Source organism: Temnothorax americanus, unplaced genomic scaffold, assembly GCF_048541705.1.
Source record: "Temnothorax americanus isolate GAGA-0224 unplaced genomic scaffold, ASM4854170v1 Scaffold25, whole genome shotgun sequence".
Taxonomy (NCBI): Eukaryota; Metazoa; Arthropoda; class Insecta; order Hymenoptera; family Formicidae; genus Temnothorax; species Temnothorax americanus.
The window spans coordinates 2,616,365-2,644,279 of record NW_027509391.1 but is presented as its reverse complement, the minus strand read 5'-3'; the positions used below and the strand labels follow the sequence as shown (position 1 = coordinate 2,644,279).

Below are 27,915 nucleotides of genomic sequence, written 5' to 3'. Positions count from 1 at the left end.
TATATATTCGAGTTTCTCGTAATGTATCAAGGTTAATGTGCTAATCCAGAAATTGCAAATATTTCAGATTTCCTTGGTATCGTCTGGCTATTCTCAAAATGTGGCTCAGTGCCATTAGAATGAATTTAAAACTAACTAATGAATCAAAACTAACGAGAGATCACGCGCTCTGTAGTGCTCATTTCGTAGCTGCAGATTTTGCGATGTGTTTAAAAAGCAATGCTGTGCCTTCTAGATTTTTGCCTTCTGCTCCCGTCGATACTCCTGTTTCTGCAGACGTCACTACAACTAACAATAAGATTAAGCCTGATACTACTTCTTCCATTAAGTCTGACAATACTTCTTCGATTGAGCCTGGCGCTACTCCTGCTTCTACCTCTGCTACAATTATGCGTGTAATTCCGCAGAAAAAAATTATACTGAAACCGAAAAAAAAACGATTCAACATTTTTCGCTTTAATTCCATCGCCGAGTACAAGAGAATCTGCCAGTACAAGTGCCGCTGTTGATATCATCATGCCAAAGTAAAAAAAAATCGTGGACAGGTCGCTTTTGCGTTTGAAGAAACAGAAAATAAATATGTATGTCCCAAAGCGGTACGTATATTTCACCTCGTACGTTCAGCTATTTTGCTGTTTAAGTTTAAATGTTGCTATCCTATGCGTATCGTCGCCATTTTATTGTAAGGTGACGGCCGAAGCCGGAAATCCGGCCGGTCTCACAGCTCCACAACTCTCGTGGGCGAAGTTCGCGATCTAGTTGTGCGGCGCGCCGAGCGCCGACTCTCGATAATTTCGTTTCGAACGTAATCGCGCGCTGCGCCCTTCATGGCCTTCATTCATCGTGTATGATCGGCGTAGTCAACAGTCAACGGCGTCGCGTCTTGCGTCACTTCGCCGTGTTTCCCGGCGAAGCAGCGTACGTCCGTACGTCCGTCGACGTCTTACGAATGGACGCGCGGTATCGTCCGATACGTGACGCATCCGCGGCGCTTCGTCCCGTTGGAGTCTGAAGATAACGAATAACGACGACGTCGACCGGTCGACGACCGACCCAGTAGCAGGTATAGGGGAAACATGGCGACGCGAGACGGCCTAACCTAGACGTCACCCGCGTACGAGCTCGACGACGCTCGACGGGCTGTTGATATCGGTTCATTCGCGTATCTGTGATACGTTTTCGCTCACTTTCCTGCTCGTTTCGAGGATTACCCTCTCGGTGCACTTCTCGTCTTTAGCAGACGACGTATTCTCCAAGATTCCTTGCGCTGTTTCGTATTCATGTTCTTTTTCATAAAAGACATTAGTAAATAATATAACAAGAATGTTTATTGAGAGACTAATATTAATCTTGTAGTCAATTACACCGTAAGATTTCTACTTTAAGCGATGTAAAAAATGATAAAAAGCTGTATTTTATTATTAAAATTTATCTTGTGCGTTTTTTTCTAGATATCCAAAGGCTAAGCCAAAAGTGATAATGGATTTCACGGATGGTCCATTATCTTCGGACGACGCTGCCGTTGCATCTCAGTCGGAAGCTGTGAGCATTTCCGAAGATAAAGATAATACTGTAAGCTGCGTCGAAGAAAAAATAAAAGAATCTGATCAACCACAGTTTGACAAAGATATTACAGAAGTGCGCGATGAAACGGATGAAGAGGAAACTACAATAGCTTGTGAGAAAGACAAAGATATTACAGAAGTGCGCGGTGAAACGGAAAAGGAAGAAACTACGATAACCTGTGAGAAAGATGAAGATATTACAGAAGTGCGCGATGAAACGGAAAAAGAAGAAACTACGATAGCCTGTGAGAAAGATGAAGATATTACGGAAGTGCGCGATGAAACGGAAAAAGAAGAAACTAAGATAGCCTGTGAGGAAGATAAGGATATTACGGAAGTGCACGACGAAACGGAAAAAGAAGACACTGCAACAGCCTGTGAGGAAGATAAGGATATTACGGAAGTGCACGACGAAACGGAAAAAGAAGACACTGCAATAGCCTGTGAGAAAGACTCGACTGTATCAAATATAGAAGCAAATGATTCTGTTGTGTGTTTAGAAACCATCGAAGGAGACAATAATGCCGAAGTTGAAATAGCATTGCCTGAGAACGACAGTAAGACTGTAACGATTGAAGAAAGTAATGCAGTTGAAAGTTCCCGCAAAGAAGATGCAGCGGTTCATGTAGATGCAGAAGCAACAGAGCTGGATATATCTAACTTGACGGAAAAGGGCGCAGCGGTTCACGTAGATGCGGAAGCAACGGAGCTAGATACATCTAATTTAACGGAAAAGGGCGACGCGGAACATTCGTTGACTCTCGAAGATTCGTGTAAAGTTCCAGACGATAGTGACGGTGCGACTGCGAATGATGTCGCGAAATCCACCAACGACAATGTTACTGCGGACGAGTCCGAAACGTCATCTAAAGAAAAAACTAAAGATTGCGATATCCCAGATGAGTCGAGTAGTAACGCGGATGACGTGCAAATATTGCGGGGAGAAGCTGCGAAAAAGATAGATTCGGAATCTTCGGACAGTAATTTAGATAATCCCGAGAAGGATCTGTCCGAGAAGAACATTGAGCCCGAAAACACGGAGTTTGTACAATTCTCTCATGACAAACAAGACGATTCCCAGATTGAGGGCCAGTCTATGGACGCGGAGGATCCGTTCGGCGGTGACAATCTTACGTCCGAAAACGTGGAACAGGCGGAAATCGACGGTCTTGCTGAAAACGAGCTCAGTTTTAAAAAGTTATACGAGCAAGGTGATAATTTGCAGGATGCGGTAAATGCTAGAAATAACGATTGTAATGAGAAGCTTAGCGTCGATTCCGCATTAAACGATCCAAAGGATGCCGACGTCGATAAAGCCGTGGACAATACTGCTGAAACATCGAGTAATGCACAACCTACCGTCGATTCTCTCGAAAATACCTCAATGGACATTGATCTTCCGGGTACTAGTACGTCAGAGACAGAAACGGGAAATATATCTTCCACAAAATCAGCCGGTGACCAAGATGAGCAGCCCAAGAAGAATATCGAAGAGATTACACCGATGGAAACGGACGAGGACCAGACCGACGTATTGCCGGGACAAGATGACGAATTATGTATTATCCCAGACAGCATGAAAGTAATAATACCAAATAAATCAGGTAAAACGGTGGAAGGCGATCAAAGCGAATCTGCACTTGCCAATGATTCTAAATGCGAGGAAAAATCACAGAAATGTAGCAAATCTAATTCCGAGCTTGAGAAGGATACTTCACCAGATGAATCCAAATCGGCAACTACGGATAATGAAAATAAAGGAGAAAGTGCCGTAAAGCAGAAGGTGACTGTTCAAGATGAGCGCAAGTCAACGACAGAAAACTCAACGCCAGCAACGGATGTTATTAATATCGATGACGAGTCGAAAAATTCAGAAGTTGAAGAGATTAGTAATAAAGATGTTTGTAAGCAGTGCGGCGAAGAACGAGCGTGCAAAATTCGGGTGAAACTCGGTACGGAACATTATCTTGTATGCTCGAAAACGTGTAAGGCATTATTTAAAGCAGCTCATCATAATAAAGCAATCGATATGCCGAGCCAAGGAGCCAACTCTAAACAAGAGAAGCGTTGTGCGAGTTGTTTAACAGTTATAAAAGCAAATGACGAACGAAATCTTTCCTGGGAAACAATGGAATACTGCAACGATGAGTGTTTGGGAAAGTTCCAACGGAAATACGGAAGTTTCTGCAAAAATTGTAGTGGTACGGTTCAAGCTGTGAGTTTAGGGAAATACTGCGTGAGATTCGGTTGTGACGTGAGGCAGTTTTGTTGTTCAACGTGTTTAGAGGAATTTAAAAAGGGTTTAAAAGTCTGCAGCTACTGTCAAAAAGACATAAATTTTGGCACAGATGGCTTCCTCGCACCAGTCGGGGAGAAAGGACAGTTTAAAGACTTTTGTACCCAAGACTGTATGGAAAAATATTCGAAATTGAATTCTACCGTACCGCCGGCTACGGAAAAAAAGCCATGCAGCGTCTGTCAGGAGGTAAAAGACTAATTTTTCTGATCCTTATTCTTCAAATGTATTATGTGTATTATGGATAATTTTTTAATATGATTTTTTTTTCTCATAGGAAAAGCTCGTACACTGCGAAGTTCAAATATACAATAGCACTCCGGTAGCTATATGCAGCGAACCCTGTTTCGCTGCATTTAAGTTTGTGAAACAAGTCAAACCTGAGCAATGCTCTACCTGCAAGAAATTTTTTGAATTACCAAATAAACAAAATTTCATTGTATTTTATGAGAATGAGCCTCATACATTTTGTAACAAGACGTGCTTGAATATATTTATTATAACGAATAGGAAAATAGTTCCATGTAACTGGTGCAAAGTAAAGAAGTATAACTTTGATATGATCAAGAAGGAATTAAAAACGGGACAAACCCTGATGATGTGCAGCTTAAATTGTTTGACGCTGTATCAGGTATAATATTTTATTACTTAAAATAATATATATGTAACGACATGTGGAAGGTACAAAAATTTGTCATTTCTCTCGCAGGTTTCCATTAACGCAGTATCTGCAAAACGAATTAACTGTGATTTATGCAAGGAATATTCCTTAGCGCATTATCATCTCACAATGTCAGATGCAACGATACGTAATTTTTGTTCGTACAACTGCGTCATGAATTTCCAAGCACAATACGCTAAGTCACCTATAACTATACCGTCGAGCGACGATCCCCCCGTGCCTACAAGTGGGCCCAAGAAGACCATGTTGCCACAGAGAAGTACGAATCAGGCTGTACCCAGCGAGATGCAAAGTAAGAAGAAAACTATGCCGGTTATCTCCTCAGTAACGAGCCTAGCCTCGATAGGAAATGGACAAGCGAGTCCGACGTCGCAGCAAAGCAGTATGGTAATGCCTGCAAACGCGAATCAAACGAAGCAGATGGTCTACAAGCCACAAGTCATTACCAGACCGCCTAGTCCAGTAAAAGTGCACAACAAGATGACTCAGTGCAAGCCATTGGTGCATACGAAAGGAGTTTCTGTGCGTCCTCATCCTTGCACAAAGTGGACACAGACGACCGAAAAAGTTGAACAGGTGCTTGTACCTATACCAGTGCCAATTTACGTTCCGTTTCCAATGCATATGTATAGCATGCCTTTCCCAGTTCCAATGCCTTTTCCATTGCCCATACCCGTTCCGCTGTTTATACCCACTACGAGAAATAGCGCTAAGGGAATTATGAAAGATATCAAGAAAATACAAGAGAAGATACCGGCCGATCCGTACGAAGCCGAACTCCTTATGATGGCCGAAATGGTAGCTACCGAAAAGAAGACCAACGACAGCGATTCGGACTCAGTGGACGATAGGTAAGTGAATTAATGTTGTTTACAAATCGCTCAAGTGACAAGTATCTTCAATGTTTAATAGCACCGTGTTGCCTTATTTCTCTGTGTGTGCACGATGTAAATAAATTTAAAATATAAGAAAATACATATCAATATACACAAATTAATATCAAGCTGATAATCCATTCGGCGATCAAAGATATAAAATTGGTTTGTTCTATGTCATGTTTATTTCTTGAAAATTTTATTTCTGTTTATCTCACGCACCAAAAGCATATATTTTTGTTTAGGGAAGGTGACACAGCTGATCAAGACAATTTACATAGTGATGGTTTCAGTCCGGAAGCGGTTGATACCAGTAACACGTTCGGAGAAGACATGTTGCAAATGGCGTTAAAAATGGCCACGGAAGAATTAGACGAGCCAGCAGTCGATTTGGAAGCTGCCTTGACGCCGAACACGATTACAGCTACGCAGGCACCGTCGCAACCAGAGAACACTTTGGACAACGACGGTATGTGATATAAAAATGATTTAACGCGATGTATATGTATTAATAATTATGATATGATATTGAACTGTACATTGACGCGCACCGAGAACCACGCTCCAGTCGTGCCGATCTCAATATCAAACCTCGCATCTTTGACCACTTATTTGCCACTAAGTATGGTCACAACAACTGCTGGACGAACAATACTTTATATCAATCTCACGCGTACGATCTTATATCGGTGCCCCGAGAAGAGGAAGCGTTGCTACAAGGGTTCCATATAATCGCTGTTCAGCCTGTTCAAAAGACTAAACTACTTGCAAAAAGTCGTTAAATTACTTCTAAAAATCGAAATTAATTTCGACTATTGTAATTTGAATTACTAACGATGAACCTTGTTATCGTATGTATTATCGTGGGAGTTAATTTAAATTTAACTTTGACCATTGTTGATCGGACTGTTCTAGCGCTTTATTTATCTTTTTCATTTATTGTTATTCCAACGCTTCAAATGTGACCTCCAACATTATATATTCTTTTGATGTATCATTATTTGACGTAAAATTTTTAAGAGAAGACCAAGTAAAAAATCGAAACATAAACCTATTAAATAAATAAATAAGTAAATTCACCCAACTTAAGAAAAAACATCTATAATTTGCTCGAAAATTAGCCGTAACCATATACTTAGCCCTCTCTTTATTATTAATAAATATGTTTATCATCCACTGTTAAAATTGAAATTATTCCTAACAATTCATACTTTTTTCAGTGCAATCGGACCGATTAATGGTTGCTTCTAGAGGAAGGAAACGTGTGATGCCATACAAGCCACGAGCAACACCAACTAAACGAATGAGACGCGTCTCCGGTACAAACGACATGCCATTAATGCCACCACCGGAGTCACAGCCACCTCCGCAACCGCGCATTATGGAGCCGATGGAAAAACCTGACGCTAATATGGCGTTAAAATATACATTTGGCGTAAATGCGTGGAGGCAATGGGTTCGTAACTTCTTCCGTTTATATATACGACAAACGAGACGGAAATATTTACCATGGATAAATTTTAAAAATAGGTAATAGGAAAGAATGCCGAATTAGAAAAACAAATTACACCGATGAGGAAGATAAAGTTGTTCAAGACAGATCTCTTACAACTTACCGCGGACGAGTTAAATTATTCTCTATGCCTCTTTGCGAAGGAAGTAAGAAAACCGAATGGTGCGGAGTATGCTCCCGATACGATATATTATCTTTGCCTAGGTAAATCAACTTTTGCACGATACGAGAGTCAGTGATTACAATTAGTCAGATATGTCCTTCATATACCTTTGTTTTAGTCTCAAATATTTTTTCATGAATTTGTTTCAGGAATACAGCAGTATCTATTTGAGAATAACAGGATCGATAACATATTCACGGATTCGTATTACGAGAAATTTACAGATTGCCTAAATGAAGTAGCGAAAAAGTTCTCCGTGCTGTACAACGACGCCCGTAAGTATGTCTATCACTCGTGATTGAAAACTTTATTCTCACCATTTTGTCTTTTCAAACGTCATATAATCTGTTTTACAGAATACATCGTGACCAGGGTGGAGGAGGAACACTTATGGGAATGCAAACAATTAGGTGCCCATTCTCCGCATGTTCTCTTAAGCACGCTTATGTTCTTTAACACGAAACATTTCAATCTTGTGGTAAGTGAAAGTCCATTGAAATCGACTAATAAAAGTCGTACAACTCGTTATCGTTAATATTTTATTTCAATACTAATAAATATGAGTGTTCATCAATGTCTTTTAGACGGTGGAGGAACATATGCAACTTTCCTTTTCTCACATTATGAAGCATTGGAAGCGCAATCCAGCAGCTCAACCCACGGCAGTAGCAGGGAAAGTTCCTGGCTCGAGAAACGTCCTTCTGAGATTTTATCCGCCACAATCAGCTCTTGGTTAGTTATAATCTATTTATATGTTGTACTGTTGTGTGTGTGTGTGTACACCATAACAATTTTACACTATCTCAACGCTAATTTATCGATATAAATTAATCTATTGGTTTTTTTAAGAAGCTAATTCAAGAAAAAAGAAAGTGTATGAACAACAAGAAAATGAGGAGAATCCATTGAGATGCCCTGTTAAGTTATACGAATTCTATTTGTCGAAATGGTATGCATACATGTTATGACTAAACAAATATTAAATTTAATTTATTACGTCAGTTTTGATACTGTGTACTACTATCCTGCGCTTGAAATATTTCAGCCCGGAAAGCGTTAAAACGCGAAACGACGTCTTCTACCTACTGCCAGAACGCAGCTGCGTACCAGACAGTCCGGTATGGTACTCGACATCGCCCCTCGCAAAGGAACAGCTCGTCAAAATGTTACATCGTATTAAAATGGTTAAAGAAATTAATGTAGCTTTGCTAACGAGTTAATTTCATCTATTGCAATGATCTCTTATGTCGTTAAGCCAATAATTAAAGAAAAGCAAAAGAAAGATTGATCTATTTTAACACTTTGACTGCCATCCGAAAATTTAAATTTAAATTTGACTTTGGGCTCAGCGATATTCCCCCCGACAATGCATGCTGTATATTTAATTGTATAAGAACTCTTGCGGATACGAATTACATTTTGTTCTTACAAAGTGTTAAAATAGTGCAGAAGAGTGGCTACTACAAAAATGAAACGATACAATATTGAATATAGAATTAGAGTTTTTCAGTTTTTATTGTATATTTTTCACTTCCCAATACAAAGAAACTTATTGATCATTAAAGTTTTTGAAATTGTGAGAAATGATACATATTATTTAAGCTTTATCTACGAAACACAAGTAACAACGCAGAAAATCCATTTATCTATTGTTGTTCTTATGTTTAATTCTATATATCTTTGTTAAAAAGAATTCAATTTATAAATCCTAATCTTTTCTATAATTACAATTGTATGATAGATGCTAATAGAAAGGATATCATTACAGAGATACAGAATTGTAACAAAAAAAAAACAAATATATTTATTTATTTCGTTCTATTTCCTTACATATGGACTGAAAAATGCTGTACCCAATCAAAAGCTCATCCAGTTTTCTGTGGACGTTTGAACGCGCGCTTATGTTTTTGTCTACGTCTGGTAACTTCCATTTCGTGTAATTTTGTATACACTTCATTAAATATTTCATTCTGATCCTCCTCGGGAATGGTTTCCCTGAATAAAAAGACGTAAATTAGAACGAATAATCTTAAAAACGTGAAGTATTAAAAGATGGTTTTGCTTTCTTACCGATATCTTTTCATTAGATCGTACTTCTCCCAGGGCTTTTCCGCAGCCTTGGCTTTTCTAATACGTTTTTCATCGAGTTCAAGCTCTGTTATACCTTTCAGCTCTTGACGTTCCCATTTCTCTAACCATGGACGAGGATTGAGCTCCACTTTGATCTCATTTACAGGTATCGGCGCACCTTCCGGCAAATATTCCGGTTCCATGTCGAAAGGGAAGGTACTGTATTCTGCCGGTGCATCTCGCAGGTATCTTAAATGTGGATCCAATCTTTTCTCGAGCCTAAATATGTGTCGCAATTAGTATCATCGATACAAGAGAAACAATTCAAAACAATTTATGTAAAACAAAAACTATATTTACTTGAGACACTCTATCTTCTGTATCGCAGGATCGTATAGCTCGTAAAGCACTTCGATTCCTTGACGATCAACCACGTTTCTCAGCAGGCACGTGGCTCTCAATCCCCATCCTGCTCTCTCGATGCATATGCCAACAAACTTGTTGACCTTTCCAGGAGCGTGTGGCTCGGAATAAGTCACAGCTAATATGGAACCGACATAGAATTCGGGTATCGCTATATGCGTGCGCCTTGCTAGCATATCCATGCGCTCCAGCTTTTCTCGGAGCGTGTTACGATACTTGGGGTCAGGGTCCGGTAGAAATTCTGGGTAAATGAATCGATATCTGTCTGGGATCGTTTTCTTCTGCTCAACGTTTCGTTCCGGTATCTTCGTGTTATTTTGCGCTTCTTCTATCGAATCTTGAGCGGCCGTGGAGGAATTTCCCCTAACTGCACGACCTGAAAAACAGACTCGTGTAGTCTCGATAATTAAAAATTTTACATATATTTTAAGGAGACAATATCAAAATCTGCTTCGATTTGAACAACCAGATAAGTGATGTTAATCTAACATAACCTACGTAGTACTTTCGCCGTTCGCAGACCGCCATAACCGCGAGAGAATATCCTCAAAATTACAACCATTGCTTTAATCTTCTATTATTATTCTTATTGAATTCATTTAAACATCAAACATGTATAAAACTTTCTCCGTGTGGAGAATTCAACTTGTAATCTCGTAAGCAAAGGGTGAAACCCAGCAACGGCACAGTTAACCAATATGTTCAATTGTTCATTCAACCCTTTTTTTGTGGTTTGCGCCGATCCGTACTGCGCATCGACATTATTTTGACGGGGGGACCAATCAGAGGATTTCTGTATGTGCGATAGTGCAAAGTCGGTATGACGCCATAGATGCTAAATTGATTTTCGTACGTTTGAGATGAAATATTGGAAAATTAGTGTGACGCGCAGAGACACTTGTATATTGGGGAAAATCCGAAAATTTTGGATAATTTTGATAAGATTTTTCAAGCTGAATAAAAACAGAGGTTATAACCCTGAAAACCGGGGCCCGTTTAACCGTTGATTTATAATAGCCGTAACCGTTGATTTAAGCTGTAATCTTTAAAAAATTGACTAATCACAGTCGAATGTGAGAAGAATAATCGACTGTGATTGGTCAATTTCTTAAAGATTACGGCTTAAATCAACGGTTACGGCTATTATAAACCAACCCTAACCGTTGATACGCCGATGGTCCCCACAAAAACATGGCGAAAGTCGGAAACCAATAGATCAAAGGTGCCGATTTACATTAATATCATGACCACACGGAGATAATTTTTTGTTATATTTTACCATTAAATTCACTACAAACTTAGGACAATTTGGCAACCAAGGAATTTTTTGAAATATACAAGAGACATTTTATAAAAGAGAAAATTCTCTCTGTGTATTATATTTTTCTGTCGTGTTTTCTTTTTAAAACGGACGTGCTCTGATTGGCTAATCTCCAGGTGGGGGCTCTCAAGATAAGATATTAGCCAATCAAAGGAATTCCGTTTCCGTTCCGCTGTTTCTTTCTCCATGAGGATGCACCCTTAAGCCCCTTGCTCAATAGGCGACAGCGATTAGGGTGACTGAGCGCTCACTGAGCTGCTTTTTCCGCTCTTCTGGCTGCGCGCTGCGTGGCTGGAATTTAGCGGTTATGTTTTCCGAGCGTCTAAAAAATGCTAGAAAGCGCAGAAAGATAAAAGTGCCGATCCAAGATTAAATGCGAACGTGAGTTTCTTTATTTTATCTCTGTAATTACGACACACATTGAAAATACCGTAACACGTAGTATAAATAACCGATAATAACTATTACATACACAGAACAACACAATTGCGAGTACACGCCTGTTGGAGATCCGCGGGAGTCCTTTGAGGTCACGCGACGACACGATGAAGAGATCGCACTCGCGAAGGGACGAGGAGGACAGCGATGAACGTTATCGCAAGCGCAGGGACGACAAGCGTGGCGACGATCATAAGGAATCCAGGCATAACGGCGATCACCGGAGTTCCAAGCATCACGATGATCACAGGAGTTCCAGGCGCAACGACGAGCGCAGAAGTTCCAGGCGGGACGACGATCACCGGAGTTCCAGACGTAACGACGAGCACAGAAATTCCAGGCGCGACGACGATCACCGGAGCGCCCGACGCGACGATCACAGAGATCGTAGGTACAACGAGGATCGCGAAGATCCCAGGGACAGCGACGTCGAAGCGAATGGGAAACGGAAAGCCTCGCCATCGCGGGAGAAGATTGGCAACAGGTACTACGGGGAACCGGATAAACCGCGAGAGAACCCGGAGGACGCCAAGCAGAAGCGAACGGTCGATCTTCTGACCTCGAGGACCGGAGGCGCGTACATTCCGCCTGCCAAATTGCGAATGCTCCAAGCGGAGATCACCGACAAATCGGGAGCCGCTTACCAGCGTATCGCTTGGGAAGCATTGAAGAAGTCGATCCACGGATACATCAATAAAGTTAACACCAGCAACATTGGGATCATAACGCGAGAGCTGCTGCACGAGAACATCGTTCGCGGTAGAGGTTTGTTGGCGCGGTCCATCATTCAGGCGCAAGCCGCCTCTCCGACGTTCACTCCGGTTTACGCGGCACTGACATCCATCATCAATTCCAAGTTCCCGAATATAGGCGAGCTGGTGCTGCAGCGACTCGTTCTGCAATTCAAACGTGGATTTAAAAGGAACGACAAACCTTTGTGCATATCTTCGGGAACCTTTATAGCGCATTTAGTTAACCAACGCGTGGCCTACGAGATTATCGCCCTGGAAATTTTGACTCTACTGCTGGAAACGCCGACGGACGATTCTGTCGAGGTAGCCATAGCGTTTCTAAAAGAATGCGGTATGAAGCTGACGGAGGTGTCGCGAAGAGGCATCGAGGCCATCTTCGAGATGCTGAGGAATATCCTGCACGAGGGACAGTTGGACAAGCGAGTCCAGTACATGATAGAAGTTATGTTCCAGATCAGGAAGGATGGATTTAAGGATCACGAGGCCGTGCCCGAGGAGTTGGATCTCGTGGAGGAAGACAATCAAATCACGCATTTAATAAGATTGGACGACAAGCTGGACGCACAAGATATATTAAACGTGTTTAAGTTTGACCCGGACTATCTTGCCTCCGAAGAGAAGTACAAGCAGTTGTGCGAAGAGATTCTCGGATCAGACGTCAGCGAATCGGAAGGCGACGACGAGGAGGGTGAAGAGGAAAGCTCGGACAACGATAGCGGCGCGGAACAGGCCGAGGGAAAGGAAGGGCTGATACTCGACAACACGGAAACAAATCTGACCGCGCTTCGACGAACTATATACCTGACGATACACTCTTCGCTTGATTTTGAAGAGTGCGCGCATAAATTGATGAAAATGCAACTGAAACCTGGACAGGAGATCGAGTTGTGTCACATGTTTTTGGACTGTTGCGCGGAGATGCGGACGTACGAGAAGTTCTTCGGCCTTTTGGCCGGTCGGTTTTGCGCAATAAACAAAATGTACGTCACGCCCTTCGAGCAAATCTTTAAGGATTCGTACAGCACGATACACCGCCTCGACACCAACAAGCTGCGAAACGTATCGAAATTTTTCGCTCACTTACTGTTCACGGACTCCATATCGTGGAGCGTACTTTCGTGCATAAAGTTGAACGAAGAAGACACCACGAGTTCGAACAGGATTTTTATCAAAATTTTGTTTCAGGAGCTCTCTGAATATATGGGTCTTGCAAAGCTAAATGAACGAGTTAAAGATGTGACGTTGCAATTTGCGTTCGAAGGACTGTTTCCCAGGGACGATCCGAAGAACACCCGTTTCGCAATAAATTTCTTTACGTCAATCGGTTTGGGTGGTTTGACGGACGACTTGAGAGAACATTTGAAGTCCCATCCAAAGCCGGTTGCTGTGCCCGCATTACCTGCCAAGGAAGAAGAGCCCTCGAGCTCCGACAACGAGTCGACCAGCTCGTCATCCAGCTCAAGCTCGTCTAGTTCGTCGTCAACCGATTCTTCATCGTCTTCGTCATCGGAGGATGAAGATCTGACGAAGAAGAAGAAGAAGAAGAAGAATGTGCAGCATAAACGAAAAGAAAAGAAATCTAACTCGAAGAAGGAAAATCGGAAGGAAGAGAAAGCGCAAAGTAAGAAGAAGAAAAGCAAGACAAGGGATAAATAAAACAGATAGGAATTAAGTAGAGAATAAATATATATAATAAATCCTTTTTTTATAAGTTAAATGTATGATAAATATCTATATATACATATACATATTCTGTACACACACACACACACAAATTATATTCTACGGCTTACGTTTTACAAATTCTTTAGACTTCCAAGTAAGCGAGAATAATAAATCAAGATACAATATTTATTCTACTTTTAATTGTTTTATCATTCGATAAAGATTACATTTAAGATTAGCTCTGGTTTCTTCAATTAATAATTTAATTACGTAGGGGAAAGCTACTTCTGTCGTTCTCATCATTTTATTATATATTCCGTGATGTTTTAATATTTCCAGAAGACGGGGGGCGAGAAACGCCTGTGCATTTCCAAATAATTTTCTCGGAATTTAGCTAACGATCCTTGTCATTTTCACAACGCGCTAAGGACGGCAAACGGAGCTGGCTGCTCCCCGGAAAATGGGCGGGAGAGCGCGTCATCGTCAAAGTCGACACCGGAGCCTCGTGCCGTCCCTGACAATGAACACAAGATGGCAACGATACCAAGAGCGCGCACGCCGTCGACCGCGCCTCCACGTCGTCGCTCGCGGATGCGTGTGCGGCATTGCCCACCACGCGCCGTGGCTACGAGTGTGCGTGTGCGTAACGCGCGGGGAGGTACGCAAGCTATTTTGACGGGAAGGTCACATGACTACACGACTAGACGGCTGTCGGCCAGTCGGCGTCCGATTCACACAGACGCGTGCCGCCGACCGCATTGCGCGTTGCGGCCTACGGCCTACGTCGGATCGCGCGCGCGCGCGCGCGCGTGTGTGTGTGGATCGGTACACACGCGTATGACGCGCACACACCTGCTTTTCTCGGGCGTCGCGCGACGCGGCGAGGGGGCCGCAGGGGTCTGACCCCGTCTGACCATCAGGACCGTGGAACGGAGACGGAGAGAAAATTCGTAATGGGTGATAAAGTTAAAAATTGTTCTCTCATCTGGTCTCCGCATTTTCTTATCGTTTATTATATTTTTAGATGTCGGTATGTGTCACGGATTTGATGAAATCCTCTTCAGCGCGTCCTGGAAGTCCTAGATTAGATCAAATCCTTATCTGCTTTCTATCACGCCGCATCCTCATCCTGGACCAAGCTGAGACAATAGTCCGCGCGCGGAGCGATACCGACGTCCGACATCCCGAGTGCTACACAAGCAGGCTTCTTCCTTCTATCCTAAATACCAGATCCACGTATACGCGATCCACACGCGTCGCAGGCGTTGTAGCTGTAGGAACAAAGCATGAGGCGATAGAAAAACGCCTGTGGGGGGGGGAGGACCAAGATCGCAAGGAGCGCACCGGTATATATAATTAATGATAATTAGTCTAAAATAATACGAGCGTTTCGCGTGGATCATACACGGCGATGTAGTAACATCGGTCTGTTGTTTTCTTACTCCGGTTCGCGACAGGCGCGGTGGTGTGCGGTAGGTGGCCGGTTGTCGCGAGAAGGGGGAAGAAAAGGGAGGAGGAGTGGCCGACGTCGTCTTCGTCGTCTTCGTCGCCGCCGTGGCGGCCGCGATGCTCGTAGAGGGGAACGAGACAGGCATGCCGAGTTTACGGTGATTCTTTACCACCGAGCGGACGCGTGCGCGCGGCCGAGCGGAGCTCGCGGCACGCACACCAAGAGGCGTGCGTGCAGAAACGCGCGCGTGCACGTACCGGGTGCCTCTGAGAAGTTAAACGTAGGATTCCAACGGGAACAGGAAGACCCCGGAGACCGCGATCGAGGATTCAAAAGGAGGGAAACCTCGAAAGAGCTACGTTCTTGCGTAAAGCGATCGGAGACCAGCGTTGCCTTGCCGTTGGTCCGTCAGGTAGACGACGAATCCTTATATCCTCTTCCGATCTCAAAACTATCTCAAATAAAACTCGAACGATATTCAACATTGGACAGAAATGCAAAGAAACTTAATGAAAAGGTATCGTGTTGCAGGCGAGCGTCAATTAGAGTAAAGAAGCAAGTCTGCAAGCTACTTTCTCGCCACGCGGTACATGGAGCCGAGCCGGTTGAACGCTGCACGTGTACGTGCGAAAAGTGTGCCCGTACGTGCGCACGCACACAGCCAGAAAGCGAGAGTGCGCGCGTGTATTCCGCATGAGAGGAGACAGTCTCTCAAGGGCTCCGCCGTCCGCCGTCCGCCGTCCGCCGTCTCCGGCTCTCGTCTCGTGTTTACGCGGTCGCGCGCGCATGTGTACGGCACAGCCGCGGACATCGCCGAGGGAGTGAGCAAGATAAAGAGAGAGAGGGAGAGAAGGAGAAAGAGCAAAAAAGCGTGGAGAAGGGCCCCTCCCCTCGCGCGCGTCAGGGCAAAAAGACTTCGCGGAGCGGGAAGGCGGGAACGGGATAGAAAGAGAGAAAGAGAGGAACGAACGAGAGACGGAACACATCCACGCACGGTCGTCGTCCAAGAAAGCGCGGCGAGCGAGGAGGAGAAGCGTGCGTGAAAAGCGTACGCATATATCGCGGAGGCCTGCCCGCCGTTGTCTCTTGTCTCGTTAAGCGTCTGTGCACGAGGAGAAACAGAGAGAAAGAGAGAGTAGGAGAGACAGATAAATATTCGCGTCGCAGCTCGTGCGTGCGTGAACTCCCATGCGGCGGATGGTCCGTCGGTTTCCACGTCGTCGCCCGGGAACGGAATCGTCGTAATCGGCTCCTCTCGCGGCGCGGTAAGAAATATGCGTGCTCCCGCTGCGAGTGTCGGCTACCCGTCGTCGTCTCGTCCACGATCATACGGATCGTACGGTGCGTGCTCCGCCACCGCTATCGCCGCCACCGCCGTCGCCGCCGCCGCCGCCGCCGTCGTCGCCGTCGTCGCGATCGATACGCCATTGCGTCGCGACGTGCCGACGGGTAAATCGCTCGTCTGACGATGCCAGTCGTGCTGGTGGTCGCGCTCCAGTGATGCGATAATATTTCGCCGGACGTCGGACGTATCATCGCCGACATCCTCGTTGTTGTTGGCCGCGCGCGCGGTGGCGCGGCGTCCCGATAGCGATCGTCGGCGACGCCAGTAGCGACAGCGACAGCGACGACGAGGAGGTGGAGGAGGAAGAGCAAGGAGGTGGGGAATCGGGGGAATGTCGTCGACGGGACGGCCGACGCTGATAACGTGCACCGCACCATCCGCGACATCAGCAGTGCGCCGTGCCGTGGTGATGTGTGACGGACGGAGAGATGATAAATAGAAGCGCGCGCAGTGAGCAACGTGAGCGACGATAAATAGACAGCAGACATATACGTTATATATAGTGCACATATAGTGTGTGTGTGTGTGTGTATATAAAGCATGTCCCATTTCGTTGTCCGTAGATTGCGTTCGATAAGACTGTGAGACTTGGCCCCCCGCCCCGCTATGGATCGTTGGCCCGCCGTATCCGTGACCGTGCTGCTTTCGTCGCGCATCGAATTCGCGGCTGCGAGAACGTCGCGTTGAAAACCGCCGTCGCCGCCGTAGGAGGAAGAAGAGGAGGAGGAGGAGGAGGAGGAGCTGGTGGTGGTGGTGGAGAAGAAGAAGAAGACGACAAACGACGAGACGACGACGAAGTGGAGGAGGAAGAGGGCAGTAGGAGAGAACGAGAGGGGAGTTCGCGACGGAAACGGAGGGAACTCGCGAGGAGGAGGCTCTCTCGTTCGGAGGACGGCGCTCGCTGCGTACGATCTCCGCGTTAACGCGCTTTTCTGCCCGCGAAAGCGCGCGCGAGGGATAGAAGCGGAGAGAGAGAGAGAGAGAGAGAGAGAGAACCGCGGACAAAGGGGACGAGAGAGACGGACGCCGAGAGCGGCTAGCGGCTTTATCATGTTGTACGTGGAAGTGGTGGCATCGCGGGATCGCGGGTCGCGGCGGTAGTCGCATCGTTATCTTCGTCGGCGACGCGTAATGCTGCCGCGGCGGGAGGGGCGGACATAGGGAGGAAGGAAGGACGCGCGAACGGGTTATACGCGTGTAACTCGGCCTCTCGTGCCGGACGAGAGCGGAGTGAGCGAGAAGAAGAAGAGAGAGAGAGAGAGAGAAAAAAAATAGAAAGAGAACGACCGAGGAGGGGGCCTCGTAGCGCGGGTTAGAATACCCCGTTCGGCACGGAGAGGATGGACCCGCGTCTGTCTCGCGGCGCGACACGTCGATCCGCGAGCGAGCGCGAGGAACGTGGTGGAGGCCGCGCTACGACGACGACGGCGACGGCGACGGCGACGCGCTGGGACCGAGTAACATGGAAGTGGAATCGCGAGGAAGCCGAGTTGTTGTCGCGCTAGTGCCCGGTCCTGCTGTCTTGACATCCGCGACATAAATAAATTGCCGGATGGTCCGAGTGTAATACGGAATATTGGAATATTGTGTACGTCAACTACGTAAATACAAAGCGATAATCGAATGTGCTGAGAGAGATCCGTCACCGTGCGGCGTGTGTGTCGGAGCATACGGTTGGAGTGGCGGTTGATATCGTTGCCCGCGCTCTCGCGCTCCGTTCCTCCCGTCGTCGTCGTCCTCTTTCTCTGGGGGAGAACGCGCTTCTCGGATACGCGCGCACAATGGAGACGCTGTTGCCCGGCAGTACCGCCGCCGGCCAGTCGTACAGTCCGCAGTTGAAGACCGTCCTCAAGACCTATCAGCTGTCGGCCGTCAAGAGCCTGCAGGGTCCCAGCTCGGCCCTGCTGGGCATGGACTGTAAGGCCCTGCTGCACGAGCGACAGTCGGCGACCTCGTGCTTCTCGCCGCCCGCTGTCGGTCGTCAGGCGGCGGCCAACCGCGGTCCGGAGTCACCCGTGGAGTCGCAACCGCCCAAGAGCTTAGTCGAGAAGGAGGTTCGCGAGACGTTGACGCCCGTCCCGAAGGCGCCTCGCTCGTTGGAGGACTCGGACGAGGACGCCCGTCCCGCGGCGGCGGCGACGACGGCGGCGGACCGTCCGAAGGTCGGCTGCGAGAAGCGCGAGCTCGAGTTTCAGATACCGATACTCACGGCGCCGGATCAGAGCTGCTCCGAGAGGTGCGAGACGATCCTCGAGGGCGAGAGGATCTCGTGCTTCGTGGTGGGCGGCGAGAGGAGATTGTGCCTGCCGCAGATACTGAACACGGTGCTGCAGAACTTTTCCCTGCAGCAGATCAATCAGGTGTGCGACGAGCTCCAGATTTATTGTTCGCGCTGCACCCGGGATCAGCTCGAGGAGCTCAAGCACTCGGGCATCCTGCCGCGCAACGCGCCGTCCTGCGGCCTCATCACCCAAACCGACGCCGAGAGGCTCGTCAGTGCTCTGCTGTTACGGACGGAGTCCTGCGATCCCACCCAGATCGGCCCGGCGGCGCCGGACTGTCTCGATAAGAAAACGTGTAAGAACGAGGAAGAGGAGGAGACGATTGTTAAGTTCAAAGTGTATCACGAATGTTTCGGCAAGTGCAAGGGCATTTTCGATCCGAAGCTGTTCGAGACGGACGACTCTGTGTGCATCGAGTGCCTGGAGTGTGGCTATCAGTTTTCTCCGCAACGCTTCGTGAGGCACGCTCACAGATCTCTGGAGAACCGCACCTGCCACTGGGGTTTTGATTCCGCCAACTGGCGGTCGTATCTGTTGCTCTCCCGTGATCAACAACACTACAACAAATCGCTCAGCCTCTTTCGGGAGCTGAAGGAGAGGCATCTTGTGTTGAACTCCAAGCGAAAGCTAGAGGTATTATCTCGCTCGATGTGTTTTTCTCTTCAAAAATAAAATGATAATTTTAATGTTACAAATGCGTGTATGTTTAAAGCGGCGAACGCAAAATTAAATACAACGTCGCTTAATATATCTGGAGAGTATATATGGACCCAAATATCTATTTTAGCTGCGACATGAGCACGAGAGATTGATTAAGCGCACAAAGAAGGACGTGGGGAAGGACGACTGTGCTGGAATCTACAATGGCAACGGTTTGGCGATGTACCATCCTGTATCCCAAATCGCCACTGATTCCTACTTGCAGATGCAATGGGCGGTTTTCGAGCTCGCTGCCAGAGGCGCAGCTTTTCAACCTTGGAATGCTACGGGCAATTGCAAGCACAGGGACAAGTAAGTATGGCGATCGCATCGCCACGATTCTAGCTACGCAGCGAGAATTTTTCGATTATTTAGACTCTCGCTTTAGAAGCGCATATATACACGTATACATCCTCGCGTATTCCTAACAGCCGCGCACACTCGTATAGTAAAACCTGTTAGCGCGGAAAGGTAAACAATTGTAACGATTCTCGGAATAATCTGATATATTGTAATTAATTCTAATTTTTTTTTACATTGGTTGTTTCGTTAATGCACCTACGTATGTTTTATCCGTTTATCGCATACATCAAATTCTTAGATCTTCGTAGCTCGGTCGACAAACCACACTGACGATCAGCTGAGGGTTTTCAAAACGTTTTAGAAAGATTCCGAGAGTCAGGTCGGATTCTACGAAAAACAGAATCCGCGCAACCGATTCCGGGGAATGAAAATTCGATCGACGAATGGAAACGACGTGAATAATCGCGCTCTAATTTTATAAAATAAACGCTACATTGACGGATCGGACAAAGAACTTCACTCTCTCGTTCGGAGTCCGACATCGCATTCTATTTCACGTGAAATAAGTGTGGCGATTATATCGTCAGATACTTAACCGCCGAAACAACGCCGACCATAATTAAAATAAAAATTGCTTCTGTTGACAGTTCATCGTTGGTGCCTGCTTATCTCAGTCGAGGTCCGCCCGTACTGCAGCATCCCGAGCGAGTCGTCCCGCTTTCGGAGTGTGAGCGTTTCGAGCCGCATTTCCAACCTAATGTGGCGTTGGCGCCTATACCGGCACCCGCACAAATAAGTCAGATACCGCCACCCTCGTCTGTTCATCAGCAACGACGGCATCATCACGAACATCGTCGTCACAGTCATCGCTCTTCGAGTCCCACGTGTGAGAAACAGGAGCTGTTGTCGTCCGCCAGTGTTAAGATAGAGAAAACGTCGCCGAGTCAAGCGCCGGATATTGGTTCTTATCCTCTGTACTATATGTCTGATGAAAATAAGAAGGAGGCGGCGCTGCCAAAGGACAGAAAGGAGAAGGAAGGCGAGGAGGAGGAGAGCAGCGCGGCGGTGACATCGTCCACTGTAAGCGTGGAACCTACACCGCTGGCGGCCTCCTCCGAAGTCGGCACCTCCTCGCCGTCGGAAAGCGATTCCGACACGGATGGTGCCGCAGCGGCGGATCTCGAGGAACGTTTGAAGGCACTGGACGTGCCGCAGGACGTGATAGAGCTGGCGCATCGCGTGGCGTTGGAGTACGCGCAGCTGCGACATCATCGGCGATCGGATGCTCGTGAAATCTCGAAGCTACGCAGTCAACTGCACATGCAGAAATTACAGCAGCAGCAGGAATCCACTGCCGTCGTCGTCGACGATGAAAGTCAAGACAAGAAGGAGGATGCGACAGGGACGACGGCGACGGCGCCGCGTTCCAGCGCGGCCGACAGCACCGAGGGCGGCAACGAGGAGACTGACGCTGCTGCGAGTTTACCATCGAACGATAAAGAGTCTAAGCCCGCCAGCGTAGCGACCAATAACGAGTCGGATCAGTGATTAGGATAACGCGGAAGTTATTTAACACACATACACCCACAACTGCTCAGCGATTACCGCGACGACGCTCATCCGTTGGCCGAATAAGCATGCACTGAGTTTAGTTACGTTAGGTATATATATATATATATATATATATATATATATATACACACACATATATATACATATATATTTACGATTTTAAACTAAACGATAAACTGTCTAGGTTTATGTGATACGCGACAAGCCTTTAAACGTTATCGCAGATAATTCGGAGTTTTTACTAGGTAAGTAAAACACGTGCTGTCCAACTCAAAACATCGGGCTGATGGAGTCCTCGCGCTCATACTCATATCTCGTGAAATTCGAACCGAGCGACCGACCAACCACTGTCAGCGACGATAGCTTGCCTTCCATGTCTGTCGATAGCTACGCGCGATACGTCCACTTCCTGTTTGCATTTTAGCGTTCCGCGAATAACGAAAAAAAAAAAGATACGCGTCCTTTTCCGAAATGAATTTCGACTTGTCGAGTCTATGGTGCCGCGAAGACAAACGTGTTGCTCCGTTGACATTTCGTCTCCCAACCATGGGTGATGTTAACGGATTTGATGAAAGAGTGATACTCCCGGTGGGAGATGTGGCAAACCGATACCACGAGTTGGACAGCGACGTCAGGTATACTTGTATCGGTCGATTTTTTTATTAAAATCGAATGTAGATATTGTATTATATCGAAACAGGGGAGGTAGATTTAATGGATTACACCGCGTCAATAAAACGATTACATTTAAAGGACATTTCGTATATATTTAATATATACGAAAAGTGTGTAAAGAAAGATTTTTACTATATAATTCTGATTCTTGAACATGTGAGTGATAAGAAAGAGTGAGGAGAGAAAGAATGTGCGTATGCGTGCGAGAGATTTCTAGTGAGAATGAATTTAGATTGCTTTCCATTCACATCTTGGTAGTCATGATCGCATAATGTAAATACATTGTGGCATCATAGGTGTATGTTTATAACTAATTACAGTATCATGACGAAATAATGTTAAAGTACAAAAAACCTAGGTGCTATATTGTTATTCTAGGTATGCTGTAAGCATAAACCTGGGTGTGTTCCAGCAGCTCGTACTACATCGTAATTGCCCAGAACGTTATATACACGTTCCAAAACCGACTCGCTAACGACTAAAAATCTTGTGATTAATGCGTATAAGTAGGATCTGCTTTTTTATTCGACGAAAAAGCTCGGTCCAAGCCTAATCACGTCAATAAGAAAGTGAGGAGAGAAAAAGAAATTTGCGTTTTTTTAAATTATTTATTTGGTACCTACAGTAGGACCATAACTCGAATCATCGTTGATAATAACGTATTTTCGATTGTTTCTTGAATTTTCAAGTATTTACGTGATTATCGAATCGTTTAATTTATTACTGGCATAAGAAAAGTGATTTATATACACAATAATTCACTATAAACGAATCGTCGACGATCGCCATGTTGTTTTTTTTTCTTTTTTCAAAAATGTTCTAAATATTCTCTTAAAAATGTATATGCTTTTTTTCGGGATCGCGGCTAAAAGCGTAACGAGAATTCTATTGATCGAATCGTACGTGTAGACACGTACTGTATATAATTTCTGTTGAATAATGTTTTGTTATTAATATATGATATTTTTACGAAAATTCGCAGCTGGAGAACCCACATCTTTAATATATATATATATTTATTTTGTACATATATTATTGTTGATACATATCATTTTAGTTGTATTTAATATATATATATATATGAAAAATGGTCCTACTGTGAAAGAGAGAACGGGAGATGGGCAGAAAATGTTGGCCGTGCTGAGAGTAGCGTTTCCAGTTTTGTCAACATCGAAAAATTACCTAAAGAGAGAAATATCTTAAAGCGGAGAGAGGAAGACGCTATCAGCTCTGGCCGCGCGATTTCTGTGTGTCTTTCGAGTTTTTAGCAGAGACCGAGTGTTAAATTATGTTGGACATAATTTGTCTGTATGTGGATTGATTTTTTTTTATTTCTATACAGATATTTTTTCTGCATGAGAATACTCCATATATATACGAAAATGTCTCCGTGTATCAAATTATATTATACGCCACAATATAAAGGGAGAAATAGATTTTTTTAATATATTCATACGAAGTATATATAATTGAAGCATGAACAAACAAGCAAGATATTATATGCACGTGTATAAAAGAGGATGTAGATACAGAAAAGAAAATACATATATACGAGATATTATATACGCAAGAGGGTAAGTTTTATTACGGACTCTGTTGTCATTTATTGCACATACAATCGAGAAATGCGTGATAGAGATGTTTGCCTTTTTATCCCTCATTATTTTTTTTTTCTCTTTACCATATTACGCAATACTTTTATTTTGTCGTCCGAATATTTTGACGGAGTTCCCAGTGACACGATATAACAATCTTCGATTTAAATTATAGACTTATCACTCGAATATATTTGTAAAAGTGGGTGTACACGAGCGAGCGATTGGCGAAGGTGAACTTTGTGGAAATTTCAAAGATGCGTTCATCATACATAATGCAAACGGAACGGTTTGTTAACGTTGGTTTCGCGTTCGGACTGATTAAAGTAAGACGGTACGTCAAAGGAGGTGCCAAATAAGAAATTTAAAATCCTCACTCTTTCGTTTGTTATATTCGTTCGCTCGGCCTGTATACCCACCTTAAAGGTGTAATCTTGATTTTATACCGACTGAAATTTTCTTTTCGAGATACAATTGCTTTTTACGTGTGCCCAAGTGCAGGATACGAGAAACTGACACGGGGATGGTATGATGGGCACGCACGTCCGTTTATACACGTCCCCGCGGTCAGCGATATGATAGCTGTACGACAACGTAAACCGTATACACTTGCATTGTATTTCCATTGTGTAGCAAAACATGCCGATTAAATACATGATTGCGTATCGAAAACATATACACGCGTATATACATATGCCGAGACTGCTTCGAAGATCTCTTATCGTATATATAACATTTGTCTTTTCTCTTCATCTCTTTTCTCTTGTTTTCAAATATAGCTACGGCAGTGCCAGTTAATTCTTCATCGGGAAATTAAAAAAAAAAAAAAGGAAAAATTGGGGACGAGAAGCAGCGAGAAATTGATCGTGCGTTTCCATATGCTCATAGGAAAGAGAGAACGAGAAAAAGAAATGAACTCACCGCGGGTACTCGATTCTGGATGATGTGATTTGGAGTAAATGTTAGATTTTCAAAGCAATCTGTTAATATAAAGCTGACGATGTATGAGGTAATCGCGACGATGTATAGAATATAGAATACATTTATTATATATGCCCTATGTAACATTCGGTCAATATACATAAGATACGTTACATTGTGTGTAATGTTACAGTAAGATAAGCATCCCACCTAAAGGTATAAAAGAATGTAATAGTCTATGTTTTTCATACACACGTACATACAATACACACACTCAGTTTATCGTAGAGTTTACCTAGGACGTAAAGAGTAAAAAGATAATTCGTAATACCTAAATAATCATATAATACAGATCGGTTTCGAATATATAACGTTTGAAGTCTGCGTATAATGAAAAGAAGGGAAAGAGGCGAATTTCGGTTTCGGCGAATCGTGTAAACTGCCATGACTTAAAAAAAATGTATTTCACTTTCGCGGGGACGATGTATTTTCATTTTCGTGACGGAAATATATACTGACAAATTACAAAAAGAGAAATGGAGAGTACGTATACGCGTACGATGCCCGATTTCAGGAGAAGGGAAGAAAGGGGATTGTATATTAATTGGATCACGTTAGGGCGATATTCGAGAGACACACATGCGTCTTGAATATATAATATATAATTATATGACGCGCAAAAGCGCACGATATGTCGAAACATTGCTGACACCCGTTTGACCAGCGAGCTCCCGGGAGCAGACGTCGGAAGTGATTTTTATCGTACGCTTCGCTAATATTATCTCTATTGTTATTATATGTTTAGTCTGACTTTCGAAACACGGTTTGTAAAGTGCTATAGCTGATACGACCTACACGTGTGCGTGCGTGTGTGTGTGTACCTCCCTCGTATCTATATATCTCGCTTCGCGATATATAGTATATGCCGATTAGAAAAATCATTCATCTCTCATCCCGGCACCATTCGTCGAAATCGCGCGGATTTTCGTCCAATCCATCGGCGCCGATGACGCGCGTGTTATCGGCGATATCATTATCGTCGAATGTACGGCGCGCGCGTACACGTGCCCGACGTTATATATGTACATGTACCTTGTCGTTCTATCTTTAACTTATTGCGAAAACAAGAGAATCGTATAAAGGCAAGATCGCGCGCCCGCGCCCGCGCCCGTTCGATACCCAGAGAGACGTGTGCGTGCAACGCACACGCGTACGCGCACGCCGAGGAGGAAAATAAGCTATTTGAATAGACGATAAGGCGTATATGAGCGTTTGTGCGATAACGAAATAAACAGGCTGAGATGCGGAATATCGTTGCGTGGCGCGAAGACGAGGACTTTGCCCCGCGACGCGCCGCCGTATATCTAAACTGCAACTTAGCGGAAATTCCAATAGCGACAAATAGTGACCTATAATCGGCGATATAATCTGTAAACGCGACAACACACGAAATCTCTGCGTTCTATGCGTTCTGCTCGAGAAAAGCCAATATCCCCGTATCTGCGCGCTGGTTACAGAGCCACACACATCCCAGACTTCACAAATGTCCGCGAGAACGTCTTTTCGAGCGTACGAGATTTTTTCAAGATGTACGTCATTTAGATATTCTCTTGAATGTCCTCGATCTTTGAGACGATCGTTCAAACATTCTCTGGGCGTCTTAATTTTTTAAGGCGCCGTTTAAACATCCTTTTTAGATGTTCTAAATTTTTTAGATATCGTTTAGCCGTCTTTCGGGCGTTTTAAAAAATTTTTCAACGCCTTTTAGATACCTTTTAAATATTCTTTAGAAACGTCCTAAATTTTGGAGGCGTTTGTTTAGACACTTTGTGTAGACATTCTAAATTTTTAAAGTTATTTAATATCACCTTTTTACGACGTCGTCTAGACAATTTTTTTGTCGTTTGGGTACGAGACGCTGTTGTCTGATATTGTTATCGTAAATTTATTTAACGGTGGAAATAGCGGAAAAATTATTTAATAGACGCGCACCAAGAACGCGTCGCGCGAGCTCCAAGAAAGCAGAAGGAAAGCTAACGAGATTTTTTTTGTACGCAGTATAGTTTATTTTCTCAATTTTTATATATATTTATATATATATAAAAGTTAGGAAAATCTATATACATATATATATATATTGCAAAAATATATATTATATTGTAATATATAATATATATTATAAAAAAATATATATTCTCTCTTTTTTTTTTTTTTTTTTTATTTATTGCATCGATCCGCGAAGAATTGTGTCGAGCATTAGAGTAAAAAGAATATCTCGCGACTGCGCTAGGATTTATAATTCTTAAGAACTCCAACGTGTCATTGAACTATACACACAACAAAGTGCAATACGAAAGTACAAAGTCTGACCTCCTGTTCTCTCGAATTTTGTAAATCCCCTCCCCACGGAGAGAGAGAGAGAGAGAGAATAAGACGAAGAAGGAAGAAGAAACGAAGAGAAAATCGATCGATCGCTCCTCTTTAAAGTGTTCTACGCCCTCGCGGTTATTGTAAGAACCGCGAGGGCATAATAAATTAGCGACGACGAGCGCGCGCCCCGGCTCTCTTTCGCGGCTTATACGAGATCTTATCCAATCGTGATCGTATCTGTGTGCACCGCGATAAATTTACCCCGGATAATACGGTGGAACTTCATTTTATAAAGAGCTCGGCCCGCTACGTTCTCGAAGTTTCGTCTTCGCCGTGGATATGTAGTTGCGCTGTATTATTAAAAAAAAAAAAAAAAAATAGGGACGATTTTGTACCGAATCGATTTTGTACCTATTTCACAGCCATACATATTACACACCGCGCACACACATACACGATCAACACACACGTACAAACGATCCTTCGTTAAAATCTCGCGATTTCTGTACGCCTGAAGCATTAAGAGTAGTATATATATATAGAAGCATTTCTACGGTCTCATATATTAACCGGAGTTATAACGTTAATGGTATACCTAAAGTAGTCGATCCGCAAATCTAACGACTAAATATTCGGCACAATTACTGACATAATAACTGTACATATATATAGGAATATTTTCCAGAAAGAGATGACGAAAAAACCAACAAGTAATACCCGCAATTGTTAAGCATAAGTCCGGAAGAGCTCTGTTATATAGACAAGAACGAATATACCACCGCGTCGTTTATATTAATTGAATACAATAAAAGCAAGTTTCGAGCAAAATCTTCGTGTATGTTTTACCCTCCGTGTCGTCGCCCGTTGCTCTTCGAAATTTCATTTTAGTTCAATGAAAATAACATTCAAGTTTCTTATATTATTTCGTTATATGATAAGA

General features: G+C 44.3%; 4 protein-coding genes and 1 pseudogene across 9 annotated transcripts; 3 read left to right on the top strand and 2 right to left on the bottom strand.

Annotated features, from left to right (window-relative positions):
* The first annotated feature begins 564 nt into the window (after positions 1-564).
* Positions 565-8,946, top strand: Woc (zinc finger protein without children). 6 transcript variants are annotated; one of them, XM_077408867.1, is made up of 12 exons: positions 565-596; positions 1,452-4,050; positions 4,139-4,492; positions 4,571-5,394; positions 5,712-5,887; positions 6,639-6,874; positions 6,949-7,135; positions 7,244-7,369; positions 7,451-7,572; positions 7,679-7,826; positions 7,944-8,043; positions 8,140-8,946. In XM_077408867.1, the coding sequence occupies exons 1-12, from the start codon at positions 580-582 to the stop codon at positions 8,312-8,314; spliced, it is 5,064 nt and encodes a 1,687-aa protein (XP_077264993.1). In that variant the 5' UTR covers positions 565-579; the 3' UTR covers positions 8,315-8,946. The 6 variants fall into 6 exon arrangements, with proteins under 6 accessions (XP_077264993.1, XP_077264990.1, XP_077264989.1 ...); XM_077408864.1 differs by having other exon boundaries at positions 5,664-5,887; positions 7,947-8,043; XM_077408863.1 differs by having other exon boundaries at positions 5,664-5,887.
* Mrpl19 (mitochondrial ribosomal protein L19) lies at positions 8,586-10,310 on the bottom strand. Its single transcript, XM_077408878.1, has 4 exons — positions 10,086-10,310; positions 9,525-9,963; positions 9,165-9,443; positions 8,586-9,089 (listed from the first exon to the last, which is right to left on the bottom strand). Exons 1-4 carry the CDS (start codon positions 10,147-10,149, stop codon positions 8,960-8,962), a joined length of 912 nt encoding a protein of 303 aa, XP_077265004.1. The 5' UTR covers positions 10,150-10,310; the 3' UTR covers positions 8,586-8,959.
* Positions 10,311-11,128: 818 nt separating this feature from the next.
* Positions 11,129-13,950, top strand: Ncm (pre-mRNA-splicing factor nucampholin). Its single transcript, XM_077408983.1, has 2 exons — positions 11,129-11,289; positions 11,385-13,950. Exon 2 carries the CDS (start codon positions 11,454-11,456, stop codon positions 13,752-13,754), a length of 2,301 nt encoding a protein of 766 aa, XP_077265109.1. The 5' UTR covers positions 11,129-11,289; positions 11,385-11,453; the 3' UTR covers positions 13,755-13,950.
* Positions 13,951-15,542: 1,592 nt separating this feature from the next.
* On the bottom strand, positions 15,543-17,068 carry LOC143899066 (uncharacterized; annotated as a pseudogene).
* Positions 16,825-27,803, top strand: LOC143899040 (uncharacterized). The gene is made up of 4 exons (XM_077408984.1): positions 16,825-17,017; positions 17,122-19,473; positions 19,628-19,851; positions 20,490-27,803. The coding sequence occupies exons 2-4, from the start codon at positions 18,340-18,342 to the stop codon at positions 21,388-21,390; spliced, it is 2,259 nt and encodes a 752-aa protein (XP_077265110.1). The 5' UTR covers positions 16,825-17,017; positions 17,122-18,339; the 3' UTR covers positions 21,391-27,803.
* Positions 27,804-27,915: the final 112 nt, after the last annotated feature.